Genomic DNA, 27,077 nt, shown 5'->3' with positions numbered 1-27,077 from the left:
GAATCATCAACTCGTCGTTGTTTTTGGTCAAAAGTGAGCGTGGCAACCACTTTGCACAGAGCTTTCTCATATTAAGATATTCGTGGATGATATGATGTGTCATTCAAAATCATTTTGTGGATTTTTTAATGTTTTCGTCGGTAACAACCTCTTGTAGATGTTCACTGCGTTCACCGTCTTCAGTGCTCATTTCACCATGTCTAAACTTAGCATACCAATCCTTGATGGTTGATTTTCCTGGGTCAATGTCCGGAAATTCGACATCAAGCCAAGTTTTTGCTTCAACTGCATTTATTCCCTTCAAAAAGCAATATTTTATCAACACGCGAAATTCCTTTTTATCCGTGTTTTCACAATAACAAAAGTTGCTTCACTCAAAATGCTATTATTCACAAACTAATGATCCGACTGCTGTCAAATTTATACACGCATCCTTTAAGGGTTAGACCTAACTAAAAAAAGTCTTTAATTTTAGTAGTGCCATCTATGTGTCAGACCAGGGACTTTTCAATTGACCTGATATTTTGTGAAATTTGGCTTTTAAATTATATCTTATTAACTATGAAAACAGCAATGCTATTATAGCTTACTGCTATTAACTATATGTACTTGGATTAATATTCGAACTAAAGCAAAATATCTTCTAATATCTCATAATATGTAAGATAATGTTGTTCAATGTTCCAACACATATTACAAAATAAGTTAAAGATTACATACACAACATCGACTATAATCATCACAGACATTTTTTTTTTCGGCCAATAGAATATTACATCGAAAAGATAGATAGATTAAAGGTCAAAAATTATTTTTGAATATATACACATATATTTTATTGCAGAATCTATTCATTTCTCAGAAGATGGCAGAAGGGAAAACATAGATACATAGTTGTCTATGTATTGACCGTTTAATAGAAACACATTTTTGATTACCATCATAGTCTTTAATAATATTATTTTAAATTAAATAATGTATTTTTACAAATTTGTTCTATAATAACACTCTTGCAGCGTATATATTATCTCAATAAATGTTAACGGTTTATGATTGTATTTCAAACACGTAAATCATTCGAAATTATTGGGATATTTAAAATGATCGAAAACATTTTCTTCTTTATCAGCGTTTGTGGAATTCGTTTTGGTTAAAATCAGTCATAAAGATCAGCAACATCCAAAGTAACTTTTAATTTTTTTCGATTAAATTAATACGACTAGAATATGTCGAAAATATATATATATATATATATATAATTGGGTTAAATAATAAATATATCAGTTATATATGAAGCTAATCCTTTATACTTCGGTATTGAGATGTTTTTCTTCCAATTTTTTAAAAATTTTTGATGCAAATTCTGAGAAAATCTGGACATAGGATAATTTGTGTTATTTACAGTGACTTAAATATAGGGGTTAAATGTAAAATTTGGAACAACTGCGTAAACATATTCAGGCATAAGGAATACTGTTAATGGCTATTTCTTATCGACGGCTTAAGAATGTATTTTGTAAAGGTTACATAAAATCAATTGTTGGAAGCATTTATATTATATGCGAACATATAGTGAAAAAGCGTCATGTGATTTATCGTGGGATTGATTACTTAAACAATACATTTTTTCACATATAAGGTATCTAAAGCTGAAAAAGAAAAACTGATTTCAAAAGAATGCGAAAAAGTACTGATCTTTATAGAAAATATAGTTGTTCGAAAAATAATGAAGGCATTTTGGTAAATAATTTATGTTAAAAAGTAATTGTTTTTGATCTCAAATTTCGAAATATAAAGGACAATGCTGGTATTGTTTTAAATTATTTAATGTTATTTTAATTTTATTCATGTTAACTTTTGGATGTTGTTTTATCGAATATATTGAATTAAACATTTTTAATAATTTTAGCTCATATGAATCCATTTGTAAATAGTGCTGCTGAAACTAAAAATGACTGACAACGAAAAAGATTGTTATCATAAGATTTATGTGAATCTTGTTCATATAGCAATCTTCTTCATTTTTGGAAAGTGAATTAATTGATAATACAAGGATATATACAAAAGTATAGCTGTGGCCGTATATACAGTTTTTGTTTGTTCATCAATTGCAATAATCAAAGGGAAATATAAGATCATGCAAGTAACAATACTAAAAATGCCAAAAGGTCTCTTGAAACGATTCCTTTTGGCACTTAAAAATACTTCAAAAATTACTGATGCTGTTAAAATCCAAAATCTACTTAAATACGCATGCTAAAAGAGAAATACCTAAAATAGTTTAATAAATAGTTCAGACAAATACCAATATCAAATATACATGCACCAAATATTACTGTATTCTATAAGAGGGGACAAATATACGAATAACAGGGGTTATACTCCAACCTCTACTCGCATATGAGAGTAGATTATATTGAATTATTTTTAATAAGATAGAGTATCACCCTTGATTTTAAGTAAAACTTGCACATAACAGAGAGATGCATATAAAACGATGATAGCAAAATCGAAGTTAATTAAAATGAAAGTCTAGCATTTTAGAAGATTGTGTAATAAGAAACGTTCGTCAATATTTCAAAAATGTTTCAAAACATTATCTAAAATTACACTATCTAAGGCTTTAATAGTGTTAATTTTTTTGGATCTATTGTATTACTAATATCCTTAATTAATTTTGAGCAATTACATAAATCCTCAAATATTTTTCCCAATTGTAAGGAGTCAGCAGCAAATTTACTTTCCAATTTAATTTAAAAGTAGTTTTAGACAGTGCTGGTGAATATTTACAGTGTGATTGTTGATTTTAGTACTGTTTTGCAAGCCACGTTCAAATTTATTCAAAATCCTATTGATTACGCCATTAAGTTGTATATTATTATCAGTTTGAAGTTGCCTGACAACGATAAGATTGAATTAAAGCATGCTTGAAGCCTTGAATACTCGAAAAACCTACTAAAAATCGTTAATATTAATTTATTGTCCTATATCGATATGTATTATCTTCAAACTTAATCGACAATAACTTCAGCATATTTCTCGTTAAATTGAGCGGGCTATATCTTGTTAAATTATATCAAAATGTTTATAATTTCTTTTATAGCCCTTGAATCAATCTATAATCCCATATGTAGTATACCTCGTCATCAATATCGTCATACAATAATTAATAAATGATACACGTATAGAAAACATTAATTAATTATTTATTCTTGCAATAATTATGAATTTAACAAATTAAACTTATTTACTGAAATATAATGCACGTTTTATATTACACAATCTAAAAGAGGATATGGAATACGAAACGAAATATAAAAAAATCAGTATTTAAAACAGAAAAGGAACTGCAATATATTAACTTGTGTTTCTCAAATTGTATTGATAATAAAACAAAATGAAACAAATCTTGCTCTGGCTAACGATTACGAGAAACTAGACTGACTACAAACTGGATACTGTACTATGAATGAGAAAAGTCGAACGTAAGTCTAGAATTGAAACATCACAAAAAAAAACTTAAAAATATAAACGAAAAGGACACGAAATTAAAAAAATAAACAATATTTCTGATTTTCAGTAACGAGAAACCAGACATATTCGAATATTTTTTCCGTATGTTCTGGATCTGGGTAGTAAAATGAACGAAAGGTTTTCGTTGTTATAGAGAGAGAAATACAATATATAATAAATGTGGATATAAAGTGAGTAAAAAGTGTTAAATAAAAGAAACAATTGTATACTACCGCTATATTTGTAGATGGGCTATTTCCAAATCCCTGAAATGAAATAGAAATGACATTGTTTGATAGGAAACAAGTTGACGTTTTCATCTGTCTGTATTTGTGCGTAGTTTTTTGAACATTTTTATTTGTTTTGTTAGTTTTTTAGGAAATATTGACATAAAGTTACCAGCATTAGAAGAAGCATTATAATTATGGTATAAAGTTAAATAATTTATCAGAATATATAACTGGGGTAAAACATTAAAAATATTCAAATATAAATCAGAATATTGTCATATAGTAAATTGGTTTATGTATTTTAAATACTGATATACTCTTTTTTATTTGCTTTTTATTGTAATTATGATTGTCTATAGAAAAGAGTATAAAATTCCGCAAGGAACCCCATGTCAGCCACGTTAGTAATTAGGCTGAGTAGCGCTGGATATTTTATGAGATAGTCTCCAAGTTCACTAGTCAGTCAGTAAGCATTTGCTGAGGACCGTAGTTTGGAGGCCACTTTAAATTGTAGGTCCATTTACTAAAAATCCAATGACTAAAATTTATATATCAATGAAGCAATATTAAGCAAACAATATTATCTGTTCTACGTAAATAGTGGTTTTTATCGACATTTTATTTGAAGATGCATCCAGTTAGAAATTAAACTTGGCTAGAGCTCTGCTTCTGTCTATGCACCATTTTAATTAAAGTTAAGTTCTGGCTGTTGCGGATGAATTCGAGTAATACTTTTTTTGATGGTATTGCGTGCATAACGCTTTTAAATTGGAAAAGATCGAAATGGTATCAGGAGTCCGTCCAAATTTAATATGCCAGATATAAAGGTAGTAGCTACCATCAATTGTTTCTCTGCTCTATAGAAATAGTGAACAACTCACCCAAGGAAGTCAACTTGGTACAAAACACCTGTTAAAGCAGTATGTATGTTTGTTGATAATCAGGTTAATCAATATTAGATGTTTCTATCTAAATAAGTTCATGAGCAAACTTTATAAATGTGGCAGAGTGAAGTTATTGCCTTATGATAATCAAATCCACTCATAAAATTGTTTCGCATTTAGATATATATCTATACATAAATTACAAACTGTCTTTCAGTGTAAAATATTCCTAAAACTGAAGCCACGTCAACGAAATATTAACTACTTATTCGCTTAATTTAATAATTAGCATTTAATCAGTATTACAGACGGTAAATTTGTTAAGTTTTAACTGGAGAGTTAAAACTCCTTTATCTGACAACAGTTCTATATTTACTAAGCGTATATACTATAATATATATATATATATATATATATATATATATATATATATATATATATATATATATATATATATATATATATATATATATATATATATATATATATATATATATATATATATATATATGCTGGCCGTTGATTACGCCACTACAACCCATTGATTATAGCCAAAATTCGTAGAGATATAATGCGTGTATTTCTTAGCAATAGCCATTCTTTGAAACCTTGAAACTTTGAGTTAAATTGAATGCTTCGATTTTATTCAGATTATAATTAGTGAACCGTGTTTCTAGACTTTTCAAAGTTTTGTTTTACATCATATTTTGTGAAAATAAGTTGTATAACTGGCCCGTTTTTTAACTTTGTTCACTCATGGCTATCTTCTCTTTATCTTCAGAGCGCTAAGCCTCGCTAAGATCATTATTTGATATGTTAAAGTTCCGATTTATATTTGAACAATCTCATATATGATATAAAATATAAATAAAATGAATATAAATAGAGTATCATTAAAGATATCGGGCTTTTTCTAATGCCAGAACTGTCATCAAGAAAAGATCCCCGTGTTTCTAGTAATGCAACCACAATATCATCTACAATATCAAAAATGCTTGTGATTGACTTTTATGTTTGGCCATGTAGATGATATAGCGTATCCTTCAGTCCCATCACTGCTTGTTAGGTCTCGAAGTCATCTAACACCCCGTACCTTATACTAAACAGAGTATCTATTTATCCTGTTCGAAAAAAATGAAAAAATAAATCTGATAAATCATTAAACAAATGATCTAGGTAATGAAGAACGAAAAAAGAAATAAACAGTCATACAACATATCCTGGGGGAAACACAACTAAAAACATTTATATTATAACAGGGTCGACATAGAGATAGAAGGGATGCTTAAAGACCACATAGAATATGGTTTCAAAGAAACGGAGAGACGACAGTAATTAATCGAACAATCTGTATTATGAGTTTTATGATATGTTTTGATAGATGAATCCACATACGTAGTAGTAAACTTTTTACTGAATATTATAAATATAATAAAAGTAAGTTAATACCATTATAAAAATAATCACTATTTCATAATTTAATTAATTCTTTACAAATATATTACTTTTCATATAATTTATTCTATTTTGTGAGGGTATTGCCATCACTTCATTGGTATTGATTTACGTAATGTAGATAGCACATGTATAGCACAAGATAAGGTTAGTATAAATGATCAGGCACCATCAACTTTATTTAAATATTATCTTGTTGAATCATTCAAAAGCTTACCATTTCTGACTTTATAAAATTAGTTTTTCTATATTTTTAGCTTCAAAATAATATAAATTTCTGAATAGTTTTAAAAAATATAATATCTTATTTCAAAGCTTCCACGCTATAAAGTGGTTTAAAAATTTTAAATGTATACCACAGTAATTAATTAAAGCAGTCAATTATGTTACCAGTAATTTGGATTTATGACAATTGATTGGATTGGTTAATGCGATGAAAAACGGATTGGTAAGATAAGGTTTGCATATTACCGGATATAGGAAAACCTTATTTATATGCTCCAAAGAAATCTGATCACCATGACCGTCATCAAAAGAAAAGTAAGTCTTTTGAATTAAAATCTGCCGGGAATTTCCTAGTCGGTATTTTTGTTAGTTTACTAAATTTCTAAACTAAATTTTATTGCATTCGTTAAACAACAAAAGTGAATTTTTCGATTCTTGTCATGAGACGAAAAAAAAATTATCTTATTTTACTTTTTTGTATTCCAAATTATTCGTAATAATAATTGTTGTTTTATCGATTTTTGCCTTGCTTGCGACTGTAAATACTGACCCATTAGTGTGCGAAATGTTTTATCAAATTCTTTTGATATATGAGCAGGTATTCACCAAGGAGATGCCATCTCTGCAATGATTTTCAACATGGTAGCGAATGTAATTATGTGAATTGTTTTAATAACGACATGGCGTTTAATATGCTACAAACTTCTTAACAAATTTGATGTTCGTTGATGATGCGCTATTTTCGCTAATACAGATGAGGCTTCCAGCTTTCATCACGATATAGTTTGCAATATGAAGAGCTATATGAATTTAGAATGTATGGAGAAAATATTAAATTATTGGCAGGTATTTCAATGGGGCAGTGCAGCAAGTGTAAAAATTCAAGTACATGGTATCAGTAATGCAGGATAAGAAAATGGCATCTACTGCTGAAGTAATAAATCGAATTAGATAAAATACATTATTTTTGTTTCTCTAAGACAGTGTAACAGGTTTATTACAATCAAGACTACAATCAGTTTATTTAGAAAGGCTATACTGGCAATTATTCTGGATGGCACTAAGACTTCAACACTCTTACAGTTTATCATCTGTAAGTTTAACATCTTTCAGTTGCGATGCTTAACACAAACTCTACATGTTTATTTCCGAGATCAGGTTAGAAATGAGGGCATTCGTTTAATATATCACAATCAAGGCACAATTGAGGAATTCATTCAGAAAGACAAACAGGATGCTTTGAACATTCTTCATGATAGATCATAGTTTTTATTTTAGACCAATATTGCATGAGAATCAGTGAAGAGAATGTCAAGGTCTAATCGTAAAACAGCGGCACCCAATTAGAGCAAGTAAATAGTTCAAGTACTTGGAATCAATAATTAAAGCAGAAGAATCAATAAGTCGAATTGGTTAATTTACTGGATGTTGCTCTTATTTAATTTATCAAGACTAAAGTCATATGCACATTTCATCAAGCATAAGCGGCACTACGTTCCAAGTGCGGTTGTTAAGGCAATTTTTTTCTTTTTTTTTAAGTTTATTAGTATTAGTATTAGATTAGATTGATAGTATTAGATAAAATGATTCACAGTGGAAGAACAAATCCAAAATAACCGAATCAAAGCAAAAAACAAGCTACGTTACCGTTGCAATTGGCTTGAACATATTTACCGAAAGGAGAACGAATTCCTTAAATATTTGGGTCGCTAAATCTGTCTTATGAATGCAACGAGCAGTTCCAAACACCATATTCCTCGTCAACTGATAGAAAATCTCCCTTAAAAAGTTACCTCCATAGATGATAACCGATCAAGTGATGTCAAGAAAATCAAGAATTTAGAAGTCAAATCGTGAATGTTATGGTAAAGATGAATTCAGATCTAATAAACTATGCCGAAATAAGTTAAAACTCGGACGTCCTATTTTTCTTCAGAGCTATTTTGTAAACTGATTTGTTCTAAGAAGCTTAAACAAATAAAGGAGAATCCAAGAATGCCTTAAACCTGCTCCAAAAATCTCATTCAAGGGCCATTTCAAAAAGTAAAATAAATAATATTTTTAAAAAACTAAAACCAAATCAATGCATGATATTTTCTTTATCTAAATTTTTAACAGTAAATTATATGAGGTAAGTTTTTAATGGCCAATATTTTTGTAGATTGTCATTATCTTTAGGACGAAAAAAAGTTAATTTTTAAAATTATAATTATTTTCTAGAAAGTTATTAACGTGGAATAGTAGTAAGGTTTTGATGTCTAAAATATTGGGTCATATAAATATTGATTTGAGCTATTTCATTATGAAAATTAAAGAACTTCTCTGAGCTGTAAGTAATTTAAGGAAAAATAATAATTAAAATGGGTTTTAATGATAAATTTCAATAATTGACATTTCGAACATTCATTCTGAATATACTTTGCAATATATAAATGTTATGCTATATAGTTATTGTATTTAATTGGGTACAAATAATAAATAGTATGAATAAAAACCTAAACATTTTGCACTCGCTTAACTCAACTAACGAATTTAAGCGCTATATTTAAATAGATTTAACTTGAAATGTGGATTCATCCATCTTAGGAATGTAGGGGAATATCTCTCGCAGATGTATTGTGTTCGGATTAAAACAGAATATACATCGACATGAATCTTGCTGAGTCCGTGAAATCTTACCGGTATGCCGCTGGGCTCGATCTGGCCGAACTTGGTGCTTCTCCAGCTCTCCAGTATCAACAAGCCGCCGTATATTTTACCAACGGTCATTTTTCCTTCGTTTAGATCGTTATTTGGCGGCACCAAGACGTGCACCATGCTCTTCGCCTGCAATGGCCAGATGTTCTTGATGGTTTCTCTCAACTCTTCATCGGCTTGGTCCATCTCGTCAGCTTGAAATGATAATATGATACATTTTGTTTTACATAGAATATAAGTTAATATTAGGATGTATGTATGTTTTACCAGCTCTCATTTTTATTGCCAGATTTTCACGAATCAAAGCGAATAATGTAGTGGTAAAGTACACTTTTCCTTCATCGTCCACAGGCATGTTCATCCTTATTAGTTTCTTGTAAGCGAGCCGGTTTGGACACTTGTTACCAAAACCGAGGGGAGGGTCCATGTTTTTCAGCATATCGTACATTTCAGTAAAGTGAATCTTTCCTCTATAAAACCAAAAAATATTAATAGATGTTTTATATCATCTATAATTATACTTACGTAGCATTAGGGTCATATTCAGCCCATATTCGTACAAATTCATCTAAATGATGAGCGCCCAATATAGAAGAATCCCTGGTGAGATAATCGAAGTTGTCCATAATAACAGCAACGAACAAGTTCAACATCTACAATCAGCCGATGGTAAAATTATATTTCCATTAAACTCGCCAGCTCATACTCACCAAAAACGAACAAAAGAAAATAAACGAGACGAAATACATATACGCCAAGTTGGAACCACATTCTTTACCCGTTTTACCGGTATTGGGATCGCACTCTTGACCTTTGACACAAGACAGCATAATGCTTGGCCAATTTTCACCAGTGGCACACCTGGTTAAAGAGAGATAATAATCAGCGTAAAATAGTCTCGTGATATTATCGGCACTCACCTGAATAATAACATTAAACCCTGTATAAAGTTTTGAAAATTGTTGTGTCTGTTTATTGAGTCGCTGGGTAAGTTTATATTGCCAAACACCTAAAAAAAGAAAACAGAATTATTAAAAGTTACATATTAATAGAAATATCATATTGAGTATCATATGATTTTTATAATTTTCATATCATTAATTATGACCAGAGTTCATTCAATAGTATTATGATTAATAGACAAAATATTATTATTAAGGATTTTGTTATATAACTTTTTTGTTTTGAATTGTTAGTTATAGTCATTGGTTGCATTGGTTTAATACTCTAACATTTTCACTATTATTTTTTTGCCATGAGATCGTTATAACTTCAATACAAAACGGCTTATTTTTAATTTATATATTAGATGTTAAATATTAGATTTATATATTAGATAAAAAAATGCTCGGTATGAATGAATTTTTATTATTATTTTCGATTAATTACACATGATATTTAATACTTAAAAAACAGAGTTTTCCTGAAATACTGGCTAATTATAAGGTTTCAATTAGATATTTACAGATACACACAGTTATGATACAGTGTGTTAATTAATTTAAATCTTTCTGATAAACTATATTTTTTGTTTTGTTTTGTGGTGTGTAAATAAACAAAGATGACGGTTTTCCGATGCACGAACAAGCGACATTTAATTGTCCATGCTCGAAACAGGGAAACTCCAAGTTAATTCCGCAAACTTCCAACAACTGGCCTTGAGATTTATTTATGATCATCGCAAAGGCCAGAACTACTGGAAATTGTAAACGTTTAAAATAAATCGAATGGTAGATCCGTTGGAATCATCGGTATAGGCGGGATCAAGACATCCTCTCCTTTGTATTTTCTCTCTATGATTGTTGCTTCAATGACGTTATTCATCATCTTTTTCACAGCCAGTCTTGTTCCATTGCACAGTCGAGGTTGATTAATGTTACGCAGCATGATGACAACTGATCCTACCTTTAACTTCAATTTGTGAGGTTGTAATCCAGGCAATTCCAGTGAATTTATAAACTTCGTGGGATAGTTGACTACATCGTCCTGGTTCATAAAGGTATCGACTGATTTGAAGGAAACTAACTGACCCGGAAGAAAATTCTGAATGGTCCCTTTGAGATCTTCGACAATCTCGAATCCTCGACTTTTTTCCTCCTGACTATTTTCTAAATGGACTACTTTAGGGTGTCTTTCATGGATCGCAAATGAAAAGATACGCCAAATTGCCTCGTTGCTACTTACATAGCGACCCATCTGATACTATGGTATTTCGTTATTTGCATTGGTTACAGCGAAGACGGCCATATCGCTACCTTTGTTAACATATTTACATATGTACTTAATCGACTTCACAGAGTTACAATATTCCACATTGATGTTTTGGATAATATTGGCGAATATGGCGCGATCCAACGATTGTCTACATCAACATTTTGTCTTCATACCTTCACAACTACCGATCGCCCATTATCCGCAACTGATCGCCGACGCTACAATGGGTATCCATCATTTCCCGTTACGCTTTCAGCAATCAGGTCTCTTGGGTATCGCTTGGAAAACTTGCCGTCAACCAGATAGGGTGAATTATAGTTGGAAACTCCGTAAGGTCCATGTATCATGTATTTGGTAACTACTGCATACAATTTTGGGCCAACTGTGGGAAAGTGAGCATGAAATTGTTCTGTATAATGCAGCTCGTTCCAGGATCACAGCAGCTCTGTGTCTGCGGAATCGCCCAATTTCATTACGTCGTGGTCGCTGTTGTTGTGTTTCATGTGCAAGAACTCGTTATATTCTAAGCCTATCTACTTCATTGTCACATTTTAAAGAACGTGATTCTGATATAGCAATACGATTTTCTTGATCTGTCTCTCTCTGGTCATCAGTGCCGTTAGCACGTGAGGTAGCTCTTCACACATTTGATTGACTGCGACGACCTAAGTCAGGTCGTCTTCTCCTCGGCATCGTAAATTGTAATTAATCAAAGTGAGAAAAGTTCTCGCGCACTTAGTAGTAAAGTGTCACTATCGCATAAAATGAACAAAAAAAGAGCACATTATTTGAAATGTCACAAAATCACAAAAGATCACCGAAGTTAAGAAAGTTCTCGCGCACGTAGATCGTCGGATTCGATCCTCGACTTCAAAGAAAAAACAAAATTGTTGTTTTTATATAATTTCAACAATTTTTATAATTTTCATATAATTAATTATGACTAGTGTTCATCCAATAGTATTATGATTAAAAAACAAAGCATTATTATTATGGATTTTGTTATATTCAGAACTTTTTTATTTATTATGAGATGAGATCGTTATAAATTCAATACAAAACCGGTTTATTTGTAAGTTATATATTAGATGTTATTAAATTTTTCTCAAGTTCAGTATATTCTTTCTAAACAATTTTTATAATTTTCATATCACCTAAAGACTCCAAGTGACACTTAATGCTGCAATTATTCAATAAATTGTTAGTTTAAGGATCTCTTTATATCTGGCTTATAGAGTTTGTCTGTCTTAAGAAAACTTATAGAAAAATTTATATATTTTTAAAATCTAGCTGCAAATTTTTGTTCTTTTCTAAGGATCCATTACACAATTTTCAAGCTTGCATATCTCTCATGATATAATATAATGTGGTGTAATTTAAGCGTAAAATACAAAAACGAATGATAAGTAGTTCTAGTATTCTTACCTGCATGCCAATGATAGCATATATAAAAAATAACATAGCTATAAGAAGACAAACGTATGGAAGAGCTTTGAAACTTTGAACAAACGTCCACAGCAGGATCCGTATGGTGTAGCCCTGGCGCAGCAGTTTGATTAACCGTGCTGCTCGAAACAAGCGCAGGAACCCGACGTTGATGAAGTTGTCCTAAAAAAATTCGTTAAATATCATTAGGACGACCATTAGACCAATACCTCGATTGATATAAAATTTCCAGAGTCATTAGATAGTATATAATGATAAAAAAATGATGAATTCCTTTAAGTAGGAGTTATACGTTTCGAAACGTTTAAGCTCTAAGGTTCATAAGGATCTTCATGAGAATTATTCGCTACTCTATATGCCTAAGTATCTAAACTCTAATCTACCTAAAGAGAAAACTAAAAACCTAAAAAATCCAACTAAAAATTGATCTCAAATTTGTATTTACAATATTTATTCGTGTACTGAGTGTTTTGGTGTAAGATTGGTGTTATTTTTTCAGTGAGTTTAATCGTACTTACCAAAACACTTGCCAATATTAACTCCAAACTTTAACTACTGTTTTATATTAACGGGGGGGTAGGGCGAGGGGAGATATAGTTACTGTTTTAAGACATGCTACATGCTTCCGTTAGTCATTTACTCTTTAGTTTTGGTTCTGAGATTTTATACAAGCTCAAGCAGCGCATGATTATAGATACTATGTGAAAAATAATAGCAAATTATTATATTAATTGAATTCACTACCTTTCTGAAGATAATAAGGTAACTAGCATTTTTGTTTAATTCTCGTTTAATGCTACTTGATCTTTAAAGTACTGTTATTTATATAATTCAAATCTACATCTAGTCTAACTTGGTATTGGTTTGTAAGGGGATAGGTGGCTAAAACATTGTTTTCTATTTAGTAATGGTATTATATACGTGATTTAAGCTTCAGCTAGTTTTCTCTGAAAGTTCAGCAGTATTGTAAATATCATGAAGATGAAAAAAAAATAATTGAAAAATGTTTAACTTTACAAGATGGTAATGTAAGTTAATTTAAGGAATTATATTTTTAAAATAAATAAAATATTATGCAAAACTTTATACTATTTCATAATTTATTATATTATGAATAGCACTTTATTATTAACATATTAAAACGTTTCATTCTGATAATCTAGTGGATTCAATTTTTATAAATTGACAATTAATCATGAAATATATAAATAAACTATATCAACAATTTTATTAGGTTATATTACTAATAATTGTAAGTTTTAATAATTTTTTTGGAATTTGTTGAATTTGCTACTATTTTTCATTTTTGCGAGTATTGTTTCGAACTATACATTATATATCTGGAGAAATTTTACACAAAGCTTGTTAAAATCAGAGAAAACAAACCTTTAACCATTTTCCTATAAGGGCTGGAACATCTAGTTCTTTAGTCTAAAAATATAGAAAAAAAAACTTTAAATACTAAGGTGTTTTACTAAGGTGTATCTACTAGATCTCTATCATTTCCATATCGAGTGCAATAAGGTGCTCTAAAGACATGCTAACTCGACTAACCTTGTTGCAGAGGACTAACAATATTTATTATTCTAGTTTTGGGCCCAAAATTAGTTTTATAGTAAGAGATGGATAATTTATTATCTCAAAAAACCTAATTTCTAGAAGGAAAATCAAAATATATAGAGAGAGGAAATAGACAACTAACGCTTCTAGTCAATAATAGGTCATCTAAATTAAGCTGTTTTCTTCCGGTTTGTTTATTCAACAAGTTTTATGACTGATTTGGTTCTCGATGAGAAACTGTCGAAGAAAACAGCTTAAAGGAAAAGAAACAAGATATCGATAGACTGTTAAGGAGAGTTAAACGTATCTTAAGAATTTAAGTAATCGATAATAAAAAAATATATATGTCATAATATTCACGTACCCTGTCTTTGCTCATTGTCTCTGCCCGTTCCTTGAAGTAAAAGAAAAATTTAGTAACAGATACACAAAAAAAACAAATAAATATTTTTAACACATATAATAATTGTAATATTGTTAGATATCTGTCGTAAAAACTTGCTTTATTTAACATATATTTTGTACATTTATATACACCGAAATAGTTTTATGTGTTTTTAACTGCCATTTTTTAAAAATATATCCTAGAGCCTCCTTCTAACTCCACTTACTGCTGAACCAGGGTCCTCAGCTTTAACAAATGAGGATCCAATTTGTCCAGAGGAAAACCAAGACTGGTTTTCAATCCCGCTTCGTTGCAGGCACGAATGGAATAATTTTTCTTCTTTGGTTTTACAATCTTGCCTTATGAACAACCACAATCATAAATTTACAACCATGTCCCAGCAAGATTGGAACCCGCCTCTATAACCTTAATGTATAATACTACTTTCTGTTATTTTCAGTATTACTAAGGTATTTATGATAATTTAATTATGTTAAACAAATATTTAAATAGAAGCTTGAACTAACTTTCATTAATTTAACATGGGGTAACTTACATAATACCCTATCAAATATTTTTATAAACATAAAGAATAATGTTATGAAGTTCAAATAAGACATTTTCCACTTACAGGAATACAAGAATACTACAAGAATTTTGTAAAATATTAATTAACCTTTTCATTGTGAGGATTTAGCTTTTAATTACAATATATTATCTTAGTAATTATTTATTTTTAATTTGGTATATTAATTTGGGTACCATATTTGTAAAAATATATTAAGAAGTGTTAATTAGGTAATAACTAGTGTTTATAGAAGGTGAGAAACCACTGTTTTAATTCATTATAATTAATATTAAAAATTAATTAATATTAAATTTGCAAAAGAAATTCCAGTTCCAATATTGTAAAAACACAAATAATGAAAAATACCTTTATTCACTAAAGTAGCTAATGTGTAACTGATATGTTTTTTGCGGCGTTTGTCAAAATATTCACAAACATCAAATTTTCCCTCCCGATTCTCTTGATTGCGTTCACATCATGTTAATGACCACAGATTGAAATTTATTTTTTAGAAAACTCGCGTAGTCAGTTGGTTATACAATTTGTTATACAATTGTTGGTATATAAGTTTGGTTATACCTATTAGGTCTACAATATTGTACAGAGATTTATCTTGGTGTTATACAATTGTTGGTATATAAATTTGGTTATACCTATTAGCTCTACAATATTGTACCGAGAATCATCTTGGTGGCTAGCATAGATTTATTGGAGGCAGGTCAGCCAATAGTTATATTGTTATATGATTCTTATTTGAAACCTGGCTTAGATTCTATTAAATTTTTAGATTTATTTTAAAGTATCCTTTATACCATTGACATTTTTTTAAATAATAATATAATATAATTTCAGTTCAGATTTAGCCAATTACCATCCCAGATGACATTCAGTTTTACTTAGCCCAGTTACCGGCGTGACTGGGATGGTTATTCCTTGTCGTGTTTGGCATTGTTGACTACATTTAGATTTCAAAGTGCTTTCCAGGTCTGCTATAATATTTCTACCACTTTTAATGATTTCAATTGATTTCACTCACCCTTAAAACTCAATTTAACCAATGTACTGTATTTACTATTACAAATACAGTTTTGATCCAAATTGGGAGTAGCAGTATTGAAAATATTAGTGCAAAATACATTCATTGTTGGTGACTGTTGAGTAGATATTAAGTTTATCACCTTCTCTTTATTTTAATAATATTCAATCAATTATATTATTATGACAGCAGTTAAGCACCAATATCTATAGCGAATTAGAATATTTCAATTTAAACTACCCTCCTACAAAAGCTTTTATTTCATTTTCTTTTAAATTATTTATTATTTATTATGACTTATTTTCTTGTTATTATAAATATATATTGCCAACCAGTTATAATACAAATCAAATATGACGTTTTGAATACTATGTTTGTGATTATTTAAAATTTGTGATTGTCCTAGGCAAGAGTATAAAATCCGACAAGGAAAATGATGCCAGTCACGCCAGTAACCAGGCTGGGTAAGATTGGATGTGTGTGTGATTTCTAAAGTTGGTCACTCGCCAGTTGGTAGGCTTAATGCTGAGGACCGTGGTTCGGAGCCCACGCTAAATTGTAGGTCCACTCCACATAATCCCATAGTTGGTATAAGGATACTTTAAAATATATTTAAAAAAAAATGTACAATCGAACATAGAACCTCCACCTTTTTTATCAAGACTAATAATTAAATTTATTTTGTTCGTCATTTAATTTTGTGTATATGACAGAAAGTTATATTATTATTTTTGTTTTGTTTGCGCTCGGCACCGACTTCAAACTGATTAGTAAGCTAAATTGTGTGCATATAGTAGAATATAAAATAGTAGATAGGTTAAATAAGTTCCTTATTTATTTTTGAAGTCGGTTAATTTTTTTTGTTAAAATTATTCTTTTTTAGTGTGAGATATTTATTCAATAAATTACGCAGTTATTTTATTAAGTATTACAATGGGTCGGCCAAGTAAAGGTAATAAAGAAACAATTATATAAAATAAAGAACGCTTCAGGCCCCGGTGTCTCCGCTACCTAGATTAGTTGATTTGACAAATGTTTTAACCAAACTAGAACAACAAAAAGTCGTTGCCCCCACCGGAAATCGAACCCGCGAGCTCCGCGTGTTAGCTGAACGCTCTAACCACTACACCATAGAGGCTGTTGCTTGCAATATGTCTACGGCTTCCCATATGATATGATTAGTGGTTAAAAGTCAAACTGAACGGCTTTTGTACTGAACGACTTTGGTGAGCAAAATCTTACTAACAACTCCTTAAAAACCACTGAAGGACATAGTGGTTCGGTCACAGCTTTCATCATCAGTATACTTAAATAACTTTAAAGTTTACAATTAGTTGGATGTACATCCCCATAATATTTAAAAAATATCCTCTAACGCCTAACCGATGTTCCGTTACATCAGGATTACATACAATTATCTAATTATTTTAGATAAAAAAATATGTGAAAACATTGGAGGTGCCTTTGAAATTTGAAGTTTTCCTTCGATATCCACGGATTCCACCATTAGATCCTGACTTGGTGCCAATTGGACCACCTCGGGAGTGTACTCTTTCGAATGAAAAAATAATTTTAAAAATATGTCCACGATTGACGGAGAAATCGGTGAACCTACATACAAAAATATATGAACATAGAACTTCCTGCTTTTTTGAAGTCAGTTAAAAATAGTGTAGTTCTTAAGTTTTGCTTTTAATTGGCAATTAAAAATTTTAAAATTAAAATTATTTCGGCATATGTTTCTAAACAGAAAAGCGGCATTACGACAAATAACTATTTTAAACATATATATAAAATAAAAATCATGTGCAATAATCATTCCAAGACAATGCATCCGTCACATATTTTATAACGACCAACGCCTCCCGAGCCGGGTGATATGTCATTGTGTAAATACGTCAAAATTACCCAGAAATCACTTGGCTTTTATACGGATGGCGTTGACCGAAACCCTAAATGAAACAAAAACAAAACGAAATAGAATAACGAGTATTGCACTGTTGCCAGATGTTGCAAGGTGGGTGCACGACGCCGTGGGTGCATCAGCGGTAGCGCTGTTGCCAAATACTATTCAGAAAAATCACATTTGTACCTTCCAGATCAGTCGCCCGTAAATCTGTCGTGTGTCAAAAGGGGGTGTCAATTTGTGGCGTTTGTTTAGGATAAATAAAAAAGAGAAAAACAAAGTTGAATTATATACAGTTATCTTTCGGGATGGTTTCTCAGACTTATAGACAGGTGTATACTTACTCCGAATTCGACCACCATGGCGTCCACGATGCTGCCGATAACGGTGACGAAATCAAACGTGTTCCATGGGTCCTTGAAGAAGTTCTACGAAAGACAAAGTGGATTAGTTGTTAGTTCGATAAATGGGGAGTCGATTTTAAGCCTTGCCTGTACCAAAACTGTTTTTATATCTAAAATAATCAACATTAGTGGACATTTTAGTATAGATATTGTTAACACTGGTTTAAAATTAAATTTACTTTATGTTTTAATAATATCAGTGCTACCAACGTCTACCCTACCATTTCATTAATTCAATAAAATAAATGTTTAACCTTAGCCCCTTAAAATAAATCATTTAATTTTTATCAATTCCTTCCATATACCTATGTAATTTTTATTTGTTTTATCTATATATTTTTTTGTTTCATCTATAATATATCTATAATTTTTTATTATGCTTTTCATATAAATCAAATTCAAAGGAACCAGTTCCAATCTATATACTTCTAAAAAGATATTATTGAATATTAAACACAAGTAATTTTTAAACAATTGCCATTAATAGAAGTTCGATGCTTAAGAATATCCAATATGGTATCGTCCTCTGATATATGATGACGAATGACATATATCTCACATGATACGTATAATAGTGTTATTTTATATTTTACACTACTCACACTTTTTACCAGTGTTTATCTAGGCTGGACTTACAGTTTAACGAGGACTACGAACCGTGGTCTTCGGCATTAAGCCTACCGACTAGCATGTGACTAACTTGGAAGACATCCAGTCTTATCCAGCCTGGTTACTGGCGTGATTGGGATCGTTTCCCTTGTCAGATTTTGCACTTTTTTCTAAGGACAAACATAAATTCACGACTATTCCGCAGCAGTAGGGGGACTATGATGTCGCCTTTGCCACTGCGCCCTCCAAGCCGGCGGGTTTAAAAGTAATTAACCTCGACGCAAAGAACATCTAGTTGTATCAATACCAGAAATCGTTGCAAATGTACTGGATATGATTTTGGAAAATCGTCGATTCACACTGAGCAATATTCAAGTGAAATTTTGAAATGTATATTCGGATGTGACTATATCAGCAATATTAGGAGCGTTTTAAGGAAGGATATGTATGATGTTGTTTTCTTACTCTGAATAAAATTTGGATATATTATTACTGTCTTGATTTGAAAACATGAGGTTAATGTGTAATGCGTACCTGCGTCGGTGTCGTTAAGCATCCACAGAAGAAAGTGATTATTTAAATACAATAGAACCATTTTTCCTGAGTTATCTTCAAATGGATAAAACAATTAGCTCCGATTATTGAAGTAACATTAATAACAAGCTTTAAATCAATGGGATGTAAAATTTCGCAAAAATAATCGGTATGGGTAAAAGAAAAAATAATTTAAATCGTTTGTGGTACCTGCTCATACGACTTAAAAGAATATCCCTGTAGCAGAAAGTGAAAGTACGAATTTTTTTAACATCCAACTTATTCGCCAGATTTGGCTTCCTTTAAATTTGGATTTTCTTACTCCTCAAGTTATTCTTTTGTGGAAAAAGATTTTCATCAATCAATCAATCAATCAATATGGGGCCCATTTCATCTTCATTTTGCAGCAATGTCAGCTCATAATTGTCCTTTACCTGTGTAATGTATGTAAAATTTTTAACGCTAAATTTCTCTAATATATTTTGACATTTTGCTAATGCACTATAGTTTATTTTAAGTTTAGATTTAAGCATTCGTTTAAACTCTAATATCGGCTATGAACTTCGATTATCGACTTAAACAGTAACATATATTGTATATATTGATGTAGATTTTAAGGAAAATAGTATATGGAATATAATGCTTTTCTATATAGATTGTAAGGTTGAACATTTATTCTGCGTTATGTTGCAGCAGTTACGCTCTTTCGAAAACAAAAATTTCTTATGCACTAATATTATATCTACGTTGCATGTAAAAACAGTCCAACCATATTTGGAATGCTTTTCCACAGTCGAAACAGCTACTAAGGAAAAGGAACGTAACATTCTAATTCTAGGGATACGAAAATAACAAAAAATATAAAATCTATCGAGATAAACGAAATTATTTGTCATACCTTACCTAGTAACTAAAAAAAGTACAGCGTCGGAAACAAATACTAATACCGAATAACGAAAAAAAAAACGTTTCAAACGTCAAAATAGTCTTAACCGGTTTGAACGTGTCCCACATATGAAAAAAAAAAATCAAAAACAAAAACATATTTACCTTGAATCCGAACGCTATCAACTTCAAGATGGTTTCGCAGAGAAAAAAGAAGGTAAAAAGTATGTTCATAACAGCCAATATGTCGGAGAGCAGTGGCGGGGACTGATGGTACTACAATAGAAAAACTTGAAAATGTAGCCCTAGTACTACTGACGAAGCTGACGCTTTTCCTACCTTATACGATCATGGTTCGTACTCAAGTAAAAGTCGGCAACTCTTTTAACTATGATTTCTATTTTTAAGTTATTGTTTTTTTCGATATTTACTTATTTAGAAAATCGGTTAATAACAAACTAAATGGAAGGAATTTTTTTTTATAGTTTTTAATTAATTATTAGTTATTAAGTACTAGGATATGACAGATCATATATGATAAACAACGTATAAAACCTTGAAGTGTGACATACGACTTGTATGATATTCGGTATACGATATATGATATATGATATATGACATAACCACCATACTTGAAATATGAAATACAATTTTTGATATGAGATATAATACATGTCATATATGATAAGAAACATGAAAGATGATATTTGGTATATGTCAAATCTATGATATATATGATATTATAATTTACTAACGCATGACAATGGACGTATGACATATGATATGAAACATTTTAAATATCACACTTCATATGAAATGAAATGATATATATTACTATATAACTTTCTATACTGTATATTTTAAAAACTATGTTCCTTGTTTTATATTTAAACTTCATATTGTTTAACATAAAAATGTTACTTTTACAATACTTTAATTTTATTATTAAAATACTTCATTATATTAGGTTATATTATTTAAATAAATTATATTGCTATAAATTGTGTAATAAGTGTAACAAAACATATTAATAAAAGTATAATTTAAGTAATACAATATAAAATTTGAGCATAAATGGCATCAAAGACAAAACAATCACCGGGTTAATTCTGGTTTTTCCTTAAGTGTTATATTTTATATTTTTAAATTGTTATGAATAAAACTTAAATCTTAAATTTATTTAAATAATTAAAATTGATGCAATATTGTAAATATTAATAATAAACATAAAATATAGATTTTGTTATTTAAGATTGAAGTATTTATAACTGTAATATTAAATATTTGTTAATTATTTTCCTTCCAATTTTGTTTGTGCTAAATGAACGTTATCTTTTTTTACCAATACCTAGACTGTCTGCTCTTGGTGTGCGTGTAAAAGTGTACCAGAAATTGCTGCATGCACTTAGTTCACTACAAAGCACTAATAGAAAACGTTCTAATCTACATTTACCAGAGCCTACTCGACTAGAAATGCGATGAAAATGCTTGCCCAGTGCATGCTATAAGTTCATACAGATAAAGAAAATAAATAGGGCATTAAGTTTCGATCTTATTGGAAAATCCTTTTTGCGTACAGGTTAGGCTTGGGAAAATTAGCTGCCTGAGCGATGTCGAGGTAGTGACGTTGTTCTTGTTGCCATCAGTCATCATTGGCAGCAGAACAACCGGCAACCTCGCATCGTCAGCATTAAAAACGCCAATAGACAACACTACATGTCGGGCCTGTTTCCTCTAACTCTTACCCTCACTCCGAACGCGAGTATCTTCAAAAAACATTCAATTGTGAACATTCCAGTGAAGCCCCAGTTCAAATATCTGAGGGTATAGGTGTAAGTGTCATCTTGATTGTTAAACTGTTAACATACAATAAATGCAACACGTGTTTCGTCATTAACTAGGATCATTGCTAGTTTCTAAATTACATTACTACTCTATAACAGACAGCTTTCGTAAAATGTGTCCCTAAGTCATTACGACTTCAATGGTTTTCATAGGCTTTTCGTTCAACTTCGTTCGGCTTCATATCTGGTGTTACATATACATGCAATGTGTTTAGTTTTATTTGAGTACTGTTGGTATTTCAGTGTCATTTATGTATTGTTTTATGTTTTTTGCTTATTTTATGCGTTTAGTATTATTATTATATACGTAAGTTTTGAGAGTAAAGGTAGGTTGACAAAGTAGATATGTAAATATTATAATAGTAGTAGTTATAAGTTCAGCTATCAAGCAATGACTAAAAGACATGATAGAAATGTTGCATTTGTACATAGAATTATGATTTTGAGAATCATTAAACCTTGAATGAGAGTAGTTCAGGAAGTATTTAATTTTAACTTAGAAAATACTTGATAGAAATTTCTAGCCATTCTCAGTAGCATCAGCATTTTGTTTCTCATGAAAATTATCGAGTTCCTCAACATAAACCTACGCCTATTAATGATTCTTTTCAGGCGTATTCCAAAGTATCTTACTGACAACCTAGTCAGCACATGGAACTAAATTGTGCTTCTGCTCTTTTCCTATAATAGAATGAATAATCCTTTTGTCTATCATGTCTGATACCTGGCGGGCTTTCAGTTGATACATTGTAATCCTTAATCCTATGATTTAATTAACTATTGAAACCATATTTATATCGTAAATGGCATTTTATTATTGCAGATATGTTTAGAATATAAACTAGCAATGTGAATTTCAGATACTTCTGGAATTATTCTCGTTGGACAACATCACTTAACTTAGCGGGTAAGTTGATTCAAATCCACCACCGTCAAATTACAGCCACTAAACACAATTGGAGAAATATGTTCAACAAGTTAATAATGGAATCAAAATAGAGAATGGATACTTAAATAGGAGTGGGTATATATAAACATATATTTGATGACTTGAAGGTTAATTACCTATAAATGTATAGTTTATTTTAATTAAAGTTTGGTTAATTTGAGTTATGCATCGTTATCTATATGGGTTCCACTTCATGACAGTGTGAGTTTGAAGATGCTCCTCTCTGGTGGGAACTTGGAGGTGTTGATGATTTAAATGTGATGGACACAGAAAAATTGTGAATAATTATTTACATAGCAAACGATTTTAGTCGAGATGATTCATATGATATGATAACATATAATAAATGTTCGATCATTTCCCGAAGCCACACAATATAGGCGTACTTAAGAGTTAAATCTTAAAGATTGATAATAGATAACGATCTGAACAGATTCTATGAAAAATTATGATCTAGAATAGAACAGGAAAGTTATAATCGCTATTAAAATGTCTTTTTAGTCTGATAGATAAACACAAAGAAGGTTCGTTCTTTTGAAAACACATATAATAACTTTTTGATTCATAGTTATGAGATATCTCTACTATGAATTACATGAAATATAACAAGCAAAAAACATAGTTGACCATATAAATTTTGTTTTGTTAATTATATGTCTGATCTACACTTAAGTAATTAACCGAAAGAAATATAATAATATGAGAATAAACAAAAGTATGGAACGTTAGATCATGCGACAAAGTGTGCCTCTAGTCTAAAACCCTTAACAAGTCCGTAATTTAACGAATTTCCTAATAAAGTCCTCGTACTATTGTCTATTCTAAAAGGCGGTGTGTTGATTTGAGTTTTGTTAGTAGTTGTGGATTGTGTTACGTGCCATTCTGATACATTTCGGTGACAAGAAGAAGTTAAGTTCTAACTAATACTTTCGCTTTCTCAAAAAAGAATATATCTAGAAAGTTTCAAATAGCTAAAGGAAAGGTTAACATAATAGATTAATTCTGTAGTTTTGTATTAATTATTATTATCTAACACGTTATATGATCATGGATATTTTTTCATTTTATACAGTAAATCAACGAAGAATATTGAGTTCATCTTTCTTTTATAAACTTTTGTCAAAATAATTATTCATTAGTAAAATTGCTTTAAATGTTTGAAAACTAGTTTGAGCCTAAATAGACTAAGTAAACTTTACATTTATAGTTTTCTTCATCTACATACTGGAAAAATATTACGAATAATATAAGAATAATATTACATCTCATAAGAACTGAGAAAATGATTATTTTATATGGACATATAGTTAGTTTAAACTTTATTTTCTGTTATATTATAAATAATACAATTATTATATTAATACTATTTAAATTTGGTAATATGTAAATAACAGGATTTATTCGCAGATAACACTTTTATTTAATTGTAATTAATTTTAAATGGAATTTCTATTATATCTAAAACAATTTATTATATATATTGTTAAATATAAATCTAAAATAAATATTAAATATATCCATGTTCATATATAGTTGCTCTAAAATTTCCAATTATATTTCTTATAGAAGAAAGGTTAATTAATTGCCTTGAAAGAATATCGTTCAGTTTGAAGCATAACATTTTTAGGAACAGACATATTGGAGACAAGCAAATTATATTCGTTACTTGTCAAAATAAGTGCACAAATGCTAGATACAGATGCAGTGTTTCAGTGTCCTAAATCGAGTCGTTTCATCATCTTCGCAATATCATGTAATGCTGTAAAATTTCGTACAGCTGCCGACTTTTTCGTTTTATTACTTTTTTAGTTTTTCTTAAATCTACGTACAGTTTCTCTGACTAGAAACGTTAGAATATGATTTACAGCTTACCTTCATCATTAAAAGTAAAGTATTAAAAACGATTAACATCATTATGAAGTACTCGAAAGGTGTCGATACGACTATACGCCATATCTTGTATTTCAGGCTGCTGCGCTTGCTGGGCATGTATCGTTCCAATGGCCTGGCTTGTATACAAAAATCTATACAAGATTTCTGAAACAAGAAAATATTGATTATTTTCTCACCATTATTTTATTATAAAAGTGTTTATATATTACATACTCTGCTACAAACAAGACAATATAATAAAACATATGAGAAGGCACAATATTGGACCTGTCAAGTGAATTATTATATTTAGTGCAAAAACTGGTTAAAAAAGAAAAAAACTCGGTTGATTATTAAAATAAACAATTTGGGATTTTTTTCTTAAAACTAATTTCGCTTATATTTTTTTGATATATGAATGATGATATGATGAAAGATGATAACATCTTTATTATGATTAGATATGCTTACTACAATCTTAATTATAAATTAATTTTTACTGCATTTCATTTGTACTTGGATTAATTTACAAGCAAGACGAGTGCGCGATAAAAACATCAATATGTATTTCTCAATTATAAAATTATAATAACTTAAGCTATAGTTTACACTTTATATAAGTTCGCATGGTTTGGTTTGCTTCAATCTTCTGATGTCCTGCGCGTTGTCCAGTAGTTGTATTGCGGCCACGTTCGATCTTCTTTCGTGTTTTAAGGCGAAATCTTGGATAACTTCGCAAATTCATTTGATTTCCAGATCATCGTGCAGTTCTACGTTGATTAGGTAACGATAGGCATTGGCAGCGGTAGGTTGGATGACTAATTGATTTGAATTTTTAGTGCAAATCCATATTTTCAGCCCATAGGTCCAAATTGGCTTTATGATTGACTTATAAATGAATCTCTTTGATTTTAGATCAAGTTGAGAGTATCTTCCGACTAACCAGTATAGTTGTTTTATTTTGGTTCTAATGTGTTGTGCTTTTCTTCTAACATGATGATGATTTCGCATATATGCAAATTTTATTTATAAGACTTCAAGAAGCAAGATTTCGATAATTCTTGATAACCCATAATAACTCTAGATCAACGGATTTCTTATACTTGCATCTAGGATTTTTTGCACTCCAACAGTAGCACTACTGTTTATTTATATGTTCTTTAAAATGAAAACGAGCTCTCCACGTTCTCTACCGTTTTTGATTTGTTTAGTAGCCTGAATTGCAGTGAATCTTTTAAATAACGTAAACTTCGAAACTGGGGGATATTATTGGCTCGCGCCATTGAGATTCGTTATAAAAACAACAAGTTAAACAAATATAAACTGTCTTTTGAGACAATTTGCATTATAATAAGGGTGTTCTAAGTTTCATCAATGATCATAACTACACAAGAGAATAAGTAGATTATTCATTAAGTAAAAATAAAACAAATAGAGCTTGCAGCATCGAAAATAGCTTGTCTTTTGTAAGCTTCATAACATTTAGAATTAAAATGCGTTATATAGAAAACCATCAAGATGGAGCTGTGTGAAGTTTATGGCCTATGTTTCTGTGTTTTCTCTGTTAACTGTTTTAATTTGAGTAAATGAGTCATAGAAACACCGTTCTGGACATTTAGTGAAAGTAAGTGTCTAGAAGTAATAATTTTGGGACTATATTTTGACAACATTTAATTCGAATGGACTATTCTGGCACTGTTTGGCGCGATCTTTTTGAATGTCTATTCAGACATATTCAACGAGGTAAGGACCACAATTTTTGTTCAATTACTATAATTTCAATTACCAACTTGAACATAGAACTTACCGATTGAGCATAGAAATGCGAAACAATCCTTATTTGAAAAAGAAATATATATTC

General features: G+C 30.2%; 1 protein-coding gene across 7 annotated transcripts in view; it reads right to left on the bottom strand.

Annotated features, from left to right (window-relative positions):
* Positions 1 to 27,077, bottom strand: part of LOC143195284 (voltage-dependent calcium channel type A subunit alpha-1) — a 182,784-nt gene that overhangs the window by 25,875 nt on the left and 129,832 nt on the right. For 2 of the 7 annotated variants that reach the window (XM_076402291.1, XM_076402293.1), the window contains exons 18-27: positions 25,217 to 25,381; positions 20,717 to 20,827; positions 18,464 to 18,547; positions 12,644 to 12,826; positions 9,925 to 10,013; positions 9,715 to 9,865; positions 9,530 to 9,657; positions 9,272 to 9,474; positions 8,987 to 9,198; positions 3,747 to 3,779 (exon numbers count right to left, since the gene is read on the bottom strand). In XM_076402291.1, the coding sequence (XP_076258406.1) occupies positions 3,747 to 3,779; positions 8,987 to 9,198; positions 9,272 to 9,474; positions 9,530 to 9,657; positions 9,715 to 9,865; positions 9,925 to 10,013; positions 12,644 to 12,826; positions 18,464 to 18,547; positions 20,717 to 20,827; positions 25,217 to 25,381 (1,359 nt within the window). Of the gene's footprint in view, positions 1 to 3,746; positions 3,780 to 8,986; positions 9,199 to 9,271; positions 9,475 to 9,529; positions 9,658 to 9,714; positions 9,866 to 9,924; positions 10,014 to 12,643; positions 12,827 to 14,050; positions 14,096 to 14,588; positions 14,619 to 18,305; positions 18,330 to 18,463; positions 18,548 to 20,716; positions 20,828 to 22,296; positions 22,408 to 25,216; positions 25,382 to 27,077 lie in introns of all 7 variants that reach the window. The other 5 variants (XM_076402295.1, XM_076402290.1, XM_076402288.1 and 2 more) reach the window with 5 other exon arrangements.

The sequence above is a fragment of the Rhynchophorus ferrugineus genome, unplaced genomic scaffold (genome assembly GCF_030347505.1).
Source record: "Rhynchophorus ferrugineus isolate W39M unplaced genomic scaffold, kcgeb_rfMv2 rfM4, whole genome shotgun sequence".
NCBI lineage: Eukaryota > Metazoa > Arthropoda > Insecta > Coleoptera > Curculionidae > Rhynchophorus > Rhynchophorus ferrugineus.
This window is presented reverse-complemented; position numbering and strand designations above follow the sequence as displayed.